Consider the following 13,654-nt stretch of genomic DNA (forward strand, 5'->3'; position numbering starts at 1 on the left):
GGTAGCAGAGGGTATATATATATATATATATATATATATATATATATATATATATATATATATATATATATATATATATATACAGAGGGTTTATATATATATATATATATATATATATATATATATATATATATATATAAACAAAAAGAAGGTGAATTATGAAGAGACACGAACACTGAGAAGAAACGCTGCTGGTAAGATTTTTTTAATTTCACTCAGCATGTCAGTAATTTTATAAAATTGAAAAAAGAAAATTGTGTAAAAACGTACCTTACTGCAATGATCTGAAAGGCTGTAGAATCCTACACAGGGCACTTATTTATAAATCTTCGCAGCTATCGCGAGAAAATAAAAAGTCTAGTTGTTATTTAGGGAAAGTGTTACGGGCGAGAGAAAACTAAGGCTGAGAAGGAAGAGGATGAGGTGTAAAAACTTGCACATAATTGGCTGAGGAGAAATTATCAATGGGCTGTTCTAATAATCCAGTATTATGTATATAATTGATCGTTAAGACGATAACTGAATCGACCACGAACTGAATTTGTAGAACTTCCCCCGTAACAAAATCACGACGTAAACGTAGATCGTTCGTATAAACGTACTCGTTGACACAATACGAGAAGGTAAAAAGCCGATCACGTGAAAAAAAACTAAGAAAATTAATTACTACCGGGTGGATTGTCACATTTGCGAACTCACTACTGTTTAATAAAACTAACATTAAATATTCAGCCATACCGTTTGAATGCTAAATGACCAAAGCGTCTATTTTATAAGCCCATGTTGTTATGGCTCCAGATGTTTTTATTAGCAGAGAAATTTCTGGGAATCATTCACACATAGATGAAGAAACAGAAATACTTGTAATATATAAATGTTAGCCTAAGATACCTAGAAATCTCTCCAAAACCTTTAAACATTTCCTTACTTTTCCTATTCAACCTCTCCCATTAACCCGACAGACACAAGCTGTGGGTTCTCGCCCCGTCTCTTGTTACGGTTGAAAATAATGTCCAAACTCTAACGTGTGAACATTAGTTTCAACTAACCAAACAGCTTTCCTTTATTTGTTATTTGTAAAAATGTCATTTATATAAACAAAAATCAAAGCACAAAACAGAATGAAAAAAAAAAGGTTAAAATTGCACAGATAAAAAAACAACTAGGTAGAATAACAGAAAATTATTAGTCTATAGATTGTGTGAAAACTGACTTAATATTGTAATAATTTTTTGTAAATTTCCAATACAAAGGATAGCATGGGTAACAAAGAAGGAAAAAGGAAAACATTAAAAGATAAAAATTTGTTTTAACTCTTTATTGTTGTTCTGTAAAAAAAATACACAACATATTAAAAAATAAGTATTAAAAATATATATACACAAAAGTACCTTTTAAGAGCCAGACCAGCACGCTGGCCTGGCGCACGCCCAATAAAATCTTCACCCCCTTATAGGTGCCTAGGGGCACCATATCCGGCGGTGTTGCAGCATTCGGGGCAGCCTCGCCCCGCAGCACGATCAAAGGTAGGGTCTGAAACAAAACAAAAAACCGATTAAAAAACAAGATTAAAATACATATATCTAAAATTTGTAGCGATCAGATTTAAAAAAAAAAACAGCGACACCTAAGCAGAGCAGACCTAGGCATAGCAGTATACGTTCAAGTAGTTACCGATATCAACATATAAAAAATAATAAAACAGTAGAAATGAACAAAAATTCAACGTTATGCAGAAGAAGAAGAGCAGACCTAGGCATAGCAGTATACGTTTCAAGTAGTTACCTATATCAACATATAAAAAATAAAACAGTAGAAATTAACAAAAATTCAACGTTGTGCAGAAGAAGAGCAGACCTATACGTTTCAAGTAATTACCTATATCAACATATAAAAAATAAAACAGTAGAAATTAACAAAAATTCAACGTTATGCAGAAGAAGAGCAGACCTATACGTTTCAAGTAATTACCTATATCAACATATAAAAATAAAACAGTAGAAATTAACAAAAATTCAACGTTATTCAGAAGAAGAAGAGCAGACCTAGGCATAGCAGTATACGTTTCAAGTAATTACCTATATCAACATATAAAAAATAATAAAACAGTAGAAATGAACAAAAATTCAACGTTATGCAGAAGAAGAAGAGCAGACCTAGGCATAGCAGTATACGTTTCAAGCAGTAATAGATGATAACAAATAAAAATTTTGCAAAAACTTACTCTCTGTTGCGGGGTGAGGTGCGCCCTGATTCTGTTCTTGATTGCCGGTTCTGGAAAAATATAGGTATTTAAGACACTTGACTAATAATTTTGTAGAGTAACTTACCCATTATTAGTTGGTTAGAAATGTCGCAGAAAATAGATCATCCCGTCTTTTTATGCATTTCAATAATTAGTTAGAGAATACCAAAAAAAAACGCACTCTTATAAATTTGGCCGTGAGTATGTGTAAGTATATCATGGGAAATTCGAAAGTCACATTATTCAGCTGCATTTAAGGTCTGCGAATCATATGTTTGATGATACTAGTTTATTCAACAAAGACGGCTATTTCTATTACTACACTGAGAAAAGTATTTAAACAATTTTATATTCGATAAGTAGGTTCTGTATTTCTTTATCTGTTCAGTAATTCTATTATGTTTTAACAAATAACGTCATAAGAATACATAAGAAATATATTATTATAAGATATAATAAGCAGCGTGTATTAAAAAAACATATTAGTTAAGTAGTTAAACATAGTGAGTAAGATAATTATTAAGCCATAAGATGTTTCACAATCGTAAGCTATTTATGTGTAAATGCGACCCCAAGTGCTCAGTCAATATTGAGGTGACATTTTTTTGCCAAATATGTAAAACATCATTTACGAAGAATATTACAACCGATGTATTTAGACCAACGCTTCACCCCCGTTGTGGTTATCACGCCATGCCTACAACGTATAAATTTACGTGTGGAGGAAAGGTGCATACTGTTGGTATAGCTATTCAGTTTTTCCTAGAAAGTGATACCGAAGATGATTCTGTAGGAAGTACTGACGAACTTAGTGACTGAGTAAGTAGTTTATGCGAAATGAAGAATAAATGTTAGCCTAAGATACCTAGAAATCTCGCCAAAACCTTTAAACATTTCCTTACTTTTCCTATTCAACCTCTCCCATTAACCCGACAGACAGACACAAGCTGTGGGTTCTCGTCCCGTCTGTTGTTACGGTTGAAAATAATGTCCAAACTCTAAAGTGTGAACATTGTTTTTAACTAACCAAACAGCTTTCCTTTTCTTTTATATGTAAAAAAGTCATTTATATAAACAAAAAAATCAAAGAACAATTATTCGTATATGGCTATGTAGTCAACAAAAAAAAAGATCAAAATATGCTTTAAATAAACATTGATAAAATAAAAATAAAACAAAATACGAGGGTAAAGTGGAAAATTTCAGTAAAAAATATATTTTAAAAATTTACATGATTGAATATGTACACGAGGTTACACAAAAACTAGTGGTAATAAGACACCTCTGTACCCTATGAGCGTGACTATGAAGGGTTTCTTAGGGTAATGTAATATACATAAATAATAAATAACAACAAAAACGGTAATGAACTTAGCTATGAATTTAAAAACTTTAAACACCGAAAATAAAACACTGGAAAAATTAACATAATTTATTAATAATATACATGTATATTATACATATCGTATTTCACCTTTACAAAGATAACCTATTCTACTTGGAGAGTAGCTTTTCTGTGGATCGTTGTTTATCGCTATCCGATTACCAATAGTATTTTGCTGGCTGTTATTATTATTATTATTATCTAAAACTCCCTTTTTGCCATCTGTTTTCATATGAATCTTCTTCTTCTTCGTCTTCGTAGTCATTTTAAACAGTGGTCTAATAATGTCACGATATTTTTCGGGTGAAGCTTGATGTCTTAGTTTTCCCAACGTATCTCTGTGTACATCAGTTATTTGCAGTATTCGTTTGTACATTTGATGATCTAGAGGCGTAAAGTTTTTAGGATACTTGTAAAATAATAAATTCTGAAGACCGTCTGTTGCTGGAAACTTTTCTTCATCTACTAATATATTATCCTCTTCAAATATTAAAGTTGTCTCTCCCAGCTTCCATGATCTATCGCCAACATACTCGGGGCCAAACACATAGTCATATTCTTCAACCATAGTCACGTCTTACTCCACCAGCTGTCAATCACTAAATGATTTTGAAAAAGTGATGCGTATCTATATAAAATGCTGATCACCATCGATAAAGAGAACTAACACTTTTTAATAAAAGCAAAAAACGTCTCTGACGCATACCTGAATACCTGACACCTACCTGACGTATACCTGACGCATACCTGACACCTATCTGACGCATACCTGACACCTAGCTGACGCATACCTGACACCTATCTGACGCATACCTGACACCTATCTGACGCATACCTGACACCTAGCAGACGCGAGCTGACACCTATTGACGTAGAACGTGACGTTCGACCAGACACATACCTATATTATCACACTTTTAAAGTTCAAAAATGTTGTCGTCATTTGAAACAGTACGCCATTTGAAACAGTAAGTTTAAAAACGCCCTGAGTACGAAGCAAATCAAGTTTTTAAAGATAATGCATTAAATAGTTACAAATACATAATATTACGTGTCATTTATTGTTTTTATGCTAGATTTTTGTTATTTATTCATATTTACATCTTATTTACATAATTGTCGTTGTTTTGACTTTTTTTCTAAGAAATTTTTACCTTTACGCAGTTATTTCTTAAATCTTATGGCGCTCGGAGTTTGCCCATGTTCTTAAACTTTTTATATAGCACGCTCTAAAGCATATTCTGAGACCGTTATTTTTTGCTAAACAATATAAAATGTGTTATAAATGAAAAACTTTGTATTTTATTACTATATTTATTAATACTAATTACAATTTGGTTTTTCTGTGTCCATAAATTTTACAATTTTTATATATGTATTGTATTAATACCTTAAAAGATTACAATAATTTTTATTTTATGTACATAATTTTCAACTTTATACAATATTAATAATTTTTGTTATATTTTCTTTCTTGATACTTGGGTTTGGAACCATTATCTCCTATAATCATCATCATTGATACTGCAGAAAGTTACCATACCCGGGGAAGATCATTGTTTTTCGGACTAGGTATTTTCAACATTTGAACAACAAATTTTTGTATTTCTCAGGTGGACAGCAGCGTTAGATGTCGATATATTGCTAATTTGTTCTAATAACTTTGACATATTGGCACTTGAACTTGTTTCTGTCGATATCGGGTGTCTAAAGTCATCATCATCATAGGAAGATCAGTGGTTTTTCGGATTAGGTATTTTCAAGATTTGAACATCAAATTTTGTATTTCTCAGATGGACAGCAGCATTAGATTTCGATATATTGCTAATTTGTTCTAATAACTTTGACATATTGGCACTTGAACTTGTTTCTGTCGATATCGGGTGTTTAAAGTCATCATTTAAGGCAACAATTCTGATTTTGTCACCTGTTGTGTAGCCAGCTTGCTTTTTTATATTCTCAAGAGCGGTCTCTAAATGGTTTTTTAGATAGTCTTTGTCTTGTTCTAAACCTTCACCTATTTTAAAGTTGTCACAATTAACTTGAAAAGTGCATAGATAAGCGTTGAATTTTTTTATTTCTCGCTGATTTATAATATTTATTGACCATTGATCAGACATTATTAATTTATACAAAATCAAAATTTATCGAAAACACGAGCGAGACAAAACACGTCTTTCCTGTAACAGCGTCTAATAAAGAATGATGTACAATGTCTAATGCGTAATATTATTATAATTTTTGAAAGCCAAGAGGTGCTGTGTCAATTAATGAGTCATCACTTTGTATTATTTTTCGTTTCTTGTAGGCCATCTTGAAAGTCTTTGATACCCTTTTTCTCGTAACAATATCTTTGGTCTCTGTATCCCTGCCGATCTGGTCATACGTGAGCTTAATTTCTTTGGTTGGATCGTGTATGATGTCATTCATGGCGGAGGCATTGAGTACTAGGCTGTTTTCGTAGTTTAAAGTGAAACCTTTGATTTTAGTCACCTCTTTGCCCTTGGCTGTTTTGTAAAAATAACTTTTAGGACCTGTACTGAGCCATTCAACTATGTAGTCATCTCCAGGCAACTCATCACTCCAATCGCCCAACATTTCACCTGTTTCGACCGTGTTTAGGCCATCATCAATGTAGACAATGGAGTCTGTGTCGAAATAAGCTACAGCCTCTCCTAGCCTATCAATCATCTCGTACAGTCTTAGACGAGCGTTACTGGTCGTAAATAATGCCACAAAAATATTCGTAGATGTTGGGTCTTCCACAAACACGTCTTTATAATCGTAAGAGACTTGTGCTATATTATCATTAATAAATGTGACGTTTGTTAAATTTATTTTATCGTTCATCAAAACTTCGTACCATCTTTTAATGTCCACAACATACTCTGTCTGTTTCATATTCATTCTTTGGCCAAATTTACCCCATAGACTATTTAGGCATATTTTAGCGACTGCTCGTTTACCGGGATTTGGGGCTATTTTAGATAAATCGAGCTCTATGTCCATCTGCTCTTTTACAGCCCGAGCGTACTCTTCATTTGTGGCATACGTATGTGGACTAGTTTCTAATTTGATCTTCATAAAATCTTTGACATATCCCTTGAACAAATCTGTCGATGTTTGCTCAAAATGCCACACTTCGTAAATTTTTATTATTTTGTACCCTTTTTCTAAGGCCTTATTAATTTCTAGAGTTGTCCATGTACCCCTCAGCATTCTTTCCGAGTCATCATGATCACAATTTTCGCAATCTTCCAAGACGCATTGATTACACAGCGGAAACATTAATTTGTCAGTTTTGACAGGTAATACAGGATGGTATAAATCAGTAGGTGGTAGTATTTGGCAATGTACTAGACCAAACCAATTAGTATCGTATACTTCAGGTGCATGTATTTTTGTAGGGTGGCCAACTGGATATTGATCGTAATATTGTACGGTTGGATACAGTGATACAATATCTATGTATCTGAGCTTTTTTCCAGTCACGTTTAGTTTTATGGCGTTTGTTCTACCGCCAAAGAATGCTTCACGAGGCTTTAAGGGTTCAATAAGTTGAGGATCTGCGGCGTTTTTACATTCTTTTGATTTTATCCATTCACATTCCCAGATTTCTACCAAGTTGTACCCTGCTTCTTTTATTTGTTTTGATCGTCTTATTGTTCTCTCGTACAAGTCACTCATTGTCTCATTGTTGACGTGGTTAACTGTGTCGTTCTTAAAGCATTCTGGGTGACCATGCCAGAAGCAACCGTGGTACTGGTACACAGTATTCGACTCTTCCGAGAAACCATCAACTTTACCACCCCAAATTGTCACTTCTCCGCCATTAAGAGCATGTTGTACGTTAGAAAATTGATTGAGCCATTTTATTGATGCCCGGCTATATGTCTCCTTTATCTCCTGCTTTACAGTGCCAATGGTGTTTGTTCGAAGATATTTAGATCTATATATGGCCATACACACACTGGCAATAGTCAGATATTGAAATGGGTCTATGTTTGCTATTTCTAAAAATTCCTTGCGAAATTCCAAACACCCACGTCGTAAAATATCAACATCTGAAGCGCAATAGGTATGCGCAACAGAAAGTGGTCATTTTTATGCTCATCGTACCATTTCTTAAAATCAGATCTTTGTTTTGGTTTCATTGTGTTGGGTCCATAATACGCAATATCTGGTAAGCAGCCTTCGTAGTGAGTATTGTCAGGAGTGTTGAAAAAGTGAGGAAAATACCCTTTCTTTAATTCGTGCAGACCAAAAGTTTTAGGAACAGGAACAGAAAACCGGACAAGGGACCGGCTACAAAATTAGAGCTGTCTATTATTTTCAGTTTAAGAGCCTCGACTTCCAAAAGCATAAGTTTTGACCCGTTGTAGATAGTGTACGGCTTTATCGTGTTTTCCACGCAATGTTTTAAAATGAAATATGAATCGTATGATTTACTATTGTGGGCTATCGCAGTATAATTTCTATGTTTCTCGGAAATTAACCATCTACAGAACTCTTCATTGTCTTTAAAAACAAATTTATTTCCTTCGAAATCCTGCGCAATTACAAGATTCGGTACATGAATGCCTGTATCCTGCATTGCCTCGTAATCAAAGAATATATATCTTTCGTTGTAAGAGCATTTCATTATTTTTTCTTCAGAGAGATTGTTACATCTACACGGGTCTTTGCAACTTTGTGACTGTTTGTGATTTTCTTTACAGCCTGAATTTATCACGCTTGATCTGTTATTGCAAGTACATGCTACAGTACAAATTCCTCCTTTGGCTGGTTTTTTCATCATGTAACACTGATGCGTAGCTATTTCTACAAAGGTATTACAGTTTCTGCACTTAGAGTAACCGAGTCTCCGGTACACTTTCCTTCTTCGGTCGCTACCATAGGGGCATATTTTGATCTCATCTGAGAACAGAACAGATCCCCATTGTTCCAACGTCCAATTCCGATGATCCTGTGCAAAACGCAGGCGTGCTTGCCGATGAGCTGGAGTAAGTTTTGGACCAATCGCAGGTGTTTTAGGGGTCAGGTTATTTTCCCGCAGTCTTCGTCTCACTGTCCACTAACAGCCACTCTTCGCACCTCACGGAGCTGTCGTTGCACCTGAACGGCATTAAGGTGACGATTTCTTAATGTTGTTGACACAATAAAGCGGTCATAACGAGCGGTTGTAAATCGCCGTCTGCCTTTTCCAGGTCGCCTATTAAAGGATCCAGTCTCCTCATAACGTTGGCACACTCTTCGAACCGATGCGCGTGTCATATCCAATTGTCTAGCAACAGCTCGCTAAGTCCATTTTCGATTAGAGCAATAACTTGGGCGGCTTTTTGTGGTGTAGTATGCATTAAACTAACACATTTGAACACTGCTGAGATTATGAAAAACGAATAATATGCAAATTTCACTTGCAAATGCAATACTTTTACAATTAGACAAATTTGTTATTTTCGTGACAATCACCACATAAACACGTTTCATTTGTTTACCGGTTACTACGCATGTAAACGATAAGCCTTCTTGATAAATTTATACTCACATTAAAGCATATTAAATTGTCTTTCAAACAGTATATTTGTTTTTGTGATCTGATGAATATTTCTTGAAAAAAATATAGTTGAAGTCAAAAGTTTACAGTGGGCCGATTTCTATGCACGCAACTGTATATGGGTAAAAACCCGTTAACAAATAATTAGTTACATTAGTTTGACAGTATTTCTTATAAATTAATAGGATGTTAAAGTTACCGTTGGATTAGGTAACATGGCGACATATGACTCCACGTTGAAGTTGCTAGTCCTGAGACGGTGTGTCTACGAGGACTGTATGGAAGCAACTGATTAAAATGACATTGTTGACATGTTAGGACAGAAGTCGTAACAGAGCAGTCAATATAACTGTATGTGTCTACTTTAAGACAAAAGCCAACGTTATTTAAAATTGTTAAAGTAAAATAAATTAATATAACAGTATCAACCACCAATGTTGTTGTTTTAAATTATGTATATTGTAGCGTTTTAAATTTTATAATACGTCCCTGTTCGTTTATCTCGTCAGTACGCATAAAGATTGCCATAAAATCTGTTTTGGTCTTTTACGAAAATCCTTAATGCGCAAATAACGCTGGATATATTTTTTGTCTATGTGTACTTTCAAATCCCATTTTGTTAATTTGAATTATGTTATCTATTTCGACAAGTTTTTGTCGCCTAGAGGATTATATTTCATGATGCCCCCAGAATATAAAAGTTTTTTTTGTCTTTCGTCGTTAAAACGCAATAAACTGGAATATTTAAAAAGTTGTTTTTGTCGCTGAACAACGTTTGTTTACATTCGAGTCCCCTAATATAATATTGCAAGTCAGGTAATACAATTTTTCTAATACGTAATAAACTGGGAATATTTCAATGTTTTTTTGGTCAGTTTGTTGCTAAGAATGAGGCCAAGAAAGGGTAGATTGTTTGTTTAGGTTCATAGACCACAAAAACTAGCTTTGAGGCGCGAGGGGAATTTATTTTGCGTTGAAATTTGTAAAACGTAAGGCATCGAGGAGTCAAGCAAGAAACTTCAGAGTAGATAGATATTTGGGCAATTTTGAATCGCGAGTCGATTCAATTTTTTTTTGTGTAATGTCTTAAGACCGGTTAAGGTGATAAAATACTCTTTGCATAATGGCAGTTTAAAACAGAGTAATCACCATAAGATTTGTGCACCGACACTGAAGAAATTTTGTAAAATGATGATGAAGTTCCTGTTTCAATCGTTCCTGCCTGCGCATGGAAATGGTTTCCTTTTGTCCAAGTTGAGAGTTTTGTCCTTTGCAGCTCCAATCCCAGAGATAGTAGCAAGTTTTTTCTTTGAAGTTAAGTGAAACAAGTGAAATTAAGGTAACAATTAACATTTTAAATTTTAAAGTAAAGACAGACTCTTTTTTTTTTTGATAATTATTAATAATTGCTTTCATTAAAATTTAAAGGAATTGTAATATTTAATAAATTGTAATTTTTATGGTTTAACTTAGCTGTCATTTTAATTGTTTTTTTTTTAATTTAATGTTAACATATGACAGCTGGCTTTATTTGTTTCGATATTAATTTGTTTTGTTTGTTTAAAAAAAAAGATTAATCTCTGTGCGGTAACATTTGTAAGTTTTTGTAGTATCTCCAACCCCTTTGTAAACGGACACATGTAAGTTCTTTTTATTCTGTATTTAGCAACTATTTATATATTATATTTTTTTAGCCATTTATATTTTTGTAACTGTTTGTTAGAGACACAAATAAATGTTTAATTTATTGCTCCAACCATTTTGTTTATTTTATTTTAGAAAATCTCCTAACCCTTGTATGTATTTTTGATTTTAGGGAAGAAGAAATTTTCTTTCTTATTCCAGCAGGAATTTTTCTTCGAAGCGGCGTCAAAATTTAAATAGCTAGAGGTAACCTTGTCTGCCATATCTTGTTTCATTTTGTCCAGGAGATCTATGTAAGTAACCCTTTTATTTCATTCATTGTGTAGATACCCCAATCCGACCCACTTATTTCAACTTATCCACTACCCCAGCTCTCCAACAACCAACTGAGTGTCGTTCGCATAGTAGCGTTTATTTTGCTTGCCCTATCTTCAAATTTTGTTGTTATTGGTGGAATATGATTGAATATATTTGAAATATGAAAGTGTTCTTGCATGAATAAAATAAAACTTTTGTAGTATAATGACCATGTAATATTTAACTTATAACTCGATTGTAGACGGCCCTGTATGTCAAAAAACAACATGTGGTACCTGGTAATTGTAAAACTTTTTAAGTTATAAGTTCATGAACTTATAGTTCATGAAGCTCATGAAGCTCATGAAGTGGTGTGGAAGTTTTATTGTATTAACTATTATATGAAATGAACAAAATTTGATGGTTGGGACGTGGTTTTGTAGTATGTTAATGGTATAGTACTCAACAACTTAAGAAAGGCCCTATCTCTCATAAAGCAACACTAGGTACATTTGTAAAATAAATATGAATGAGTAATACTCTAGACTAATGAGGGTCGAAAATAGAAAGCAGTCAAAGTGACCGCTCTGGTGCTTCTAGTGTTAAAATTTTTTTGGGGGATATTGTGAATAAGTGAAACGTCTTCTGGGATATTGAGGGTGTGGTTGTGTTCTTTTGAGATGTTGGGAGAAAGTGGAAGTATTTTCTCTTTTTGTGTGCTCTAGAGAACGTGAGGATAGTGATCTGCATGTTCTACCTATGTAAGAGGCATTGCAATCTGAACATTTTAGTCTATACACTCCACTCCGATCCATATAATTGATGGGATCTTTGGAATTAGATATGTGTTGACCCAAATTGTTGGGTACTTTAAAAGAGACATGGATATTTTCAACCGAACGTTGGATGAGATTTCGAATATCTCCAGAAAGACTTTCATGATAGTATGGGAGTGAAACGTAGTTGGGCTTGGTGGTGAGGTCTCTGGGGAACGCAGTCTCCTGCAGGGTCTTAAGGCGTTTTTTGCGGATGAGTTTGTTGATGATGTTGTGATCATATTCATTGTTGACTGCTATTTATCTAAGTATGTTAAATTCTTTTTTGTAGTTTATGTCTGAAAGTGGAATGGTTTCTAGGCGATGGATGTAACTGTGAAACGCTGCGTATTTATGCGACATGGGGTGGTTAGATGAAAATGGAATTATGTGGTCAGTCTGTGTAGGTTTCCTATAGATACTGAAATCGAAGTGGTCAGTTAATCTGGTAATGGTGAGATCTAAAAAATTGATTGACATGGATGATTCTAGTTCCATGGTGAACTTGATATTGGGGTGAATTTGGTTAATTTTGGAAAGTAAATGTTCAGCTGAATTGGGATTACCTGAAATGAAGACTAAACAGTCGTCAACATAGCGAAACCAATGGAGTATTTCAGGGTTTTTCATGATCTGTGTGGATTCTAAATGATCCATAAATACATCAGCTAATAAACGAGAGAGACAACTGCCCTTAGTCTAAGCCATCAGATTGTGTATAGTATTTGTTGTTAAAAACAAAGAAATCTTGATCTAAACATAGTTGTAGTAGTTGTCCATTATCCTGTGTAAACATAGGATAATGGAATTAGTGGTAGATGAAGTAATGGAGTTGGCTCTGAGAAGAGAATTAACCAGATTAATTGTTTCTTGTTTAGGGACAGACGTGAATAGATTGCTGACATCAAATGAAAACATAGTAATGTTGGGGTGAAGATTGATGTGTTGTAAATTATTGACTAGATGACTAGTATTTTTGACTGAAAATCGAGGGGTGAAGTTCGTCATGTTGTTAATAAGATTTAATATAAATTTTGATAGGATGGAAACTGGAGTGTTTATGAAACTAACAACTGGACGAATGGGAATGCCCTCTTTGTGTATCTTAGGTAGACCGTACGGTCTGGGTATCAAGGGGTTGCTTGGGGTTTTATAATATGATGCAAAATGTTCTGAGAAGAAGCCTGTGAAGTGTTTAATGTTGTCTTTTAATTTGTTTATGAACTTTTTTGAGGGGTCTGTTGTAAGTAAAGTGAAGTTATTGTTGTTGAGGAAAGTTGAGACTTTATCATTATATGATGTTTGATCGTAGATCACTAGACAGTTACCTTTGTCAGCTTTACTGATAATTAAGTTGTTTGATATGATTTTATTTTTAATGCATTTGAGGGTCTTGAGATGTTCATTACGTTTATTTTGAGAAAGCTTATGAAAATTAGGCGTTGAATGAAAATTTTGAACGTTGGAAGAAAAGTTAGAAGATGAGGGTGTGTTGGTATTAAGTATTATTGAAGAATTAGAAGAATTTTTGTTTTTGAATTTGTTTATAGTATTGAAGCAGGAGTTTCTGATTGAAGTTTTTCTGAGGTAACGGGACTGAGAGGTTTTGAATAATAATATCTAGCTCAATGGAGAGACTCTGAAGGTGTTTTTCGGATACCTTGCGAGGAATGGAGTATTTGAGACCTAGATTTAGTAGATGAAGTTCATTA

General features: G+C 33.9%; 2 protein-coding genes across 2 annotated transcripts in view; both read right to left on the minus strand.

The window, feature by feature from the left end:
• Positions 1-338: 338 nt before the first annotated feature.
• LOC140450093 (uncharacterized) overlaps positions 339-13,654 on the minus strand; it is a 141,509-nt gene continuing 128,193 nt past the window's right edge. Inside the window, exon 5 of the mRNA XM_072543527.1 lies at positions 339-1,950. The gene's annotated coding sequence lies outside the window, so the exon portion shown is untranslated. The remainder of the gene's footprint in view (positions 1,951-13,654) is intronic.
• On the minus strand, positions 5,862-7,592 carry LOC140450791 (uncharacterized). The gene has a single exon (XM_072544464.1). The coding sequence runs from the start codon at positions 7,590-7,592 to the stop codon at positions 5,862-5,864; it is 1,731 nt and encodes a 576-aa protein (XP_072400565.1).

This window comes from Diabrotica undecimpunctata, chromosome 9, assembly GCF_040954645.1.
Source record: "Diabrotica undecimpunctata isolate CICGRU chromosome 9, icDiaUnde3, whole genome shotgun sequence".
Lineage (NCBI taxonomy): Eukaryota > Metazoa > Arthropoda > Insecta > Coleoptera > Chrysomelidae > Diabrotica > Diabrotica undecimpunctata.

What these genes read in the sequence shown, in the direction of transcription:
- LOC140450791 (XM_072544464.1), bottom strand. Translation starts at nt 7,592, where the DNA reads ATGGCCATATATAGATCTAAATATCTTCGAACAAACACCATTGGCACT.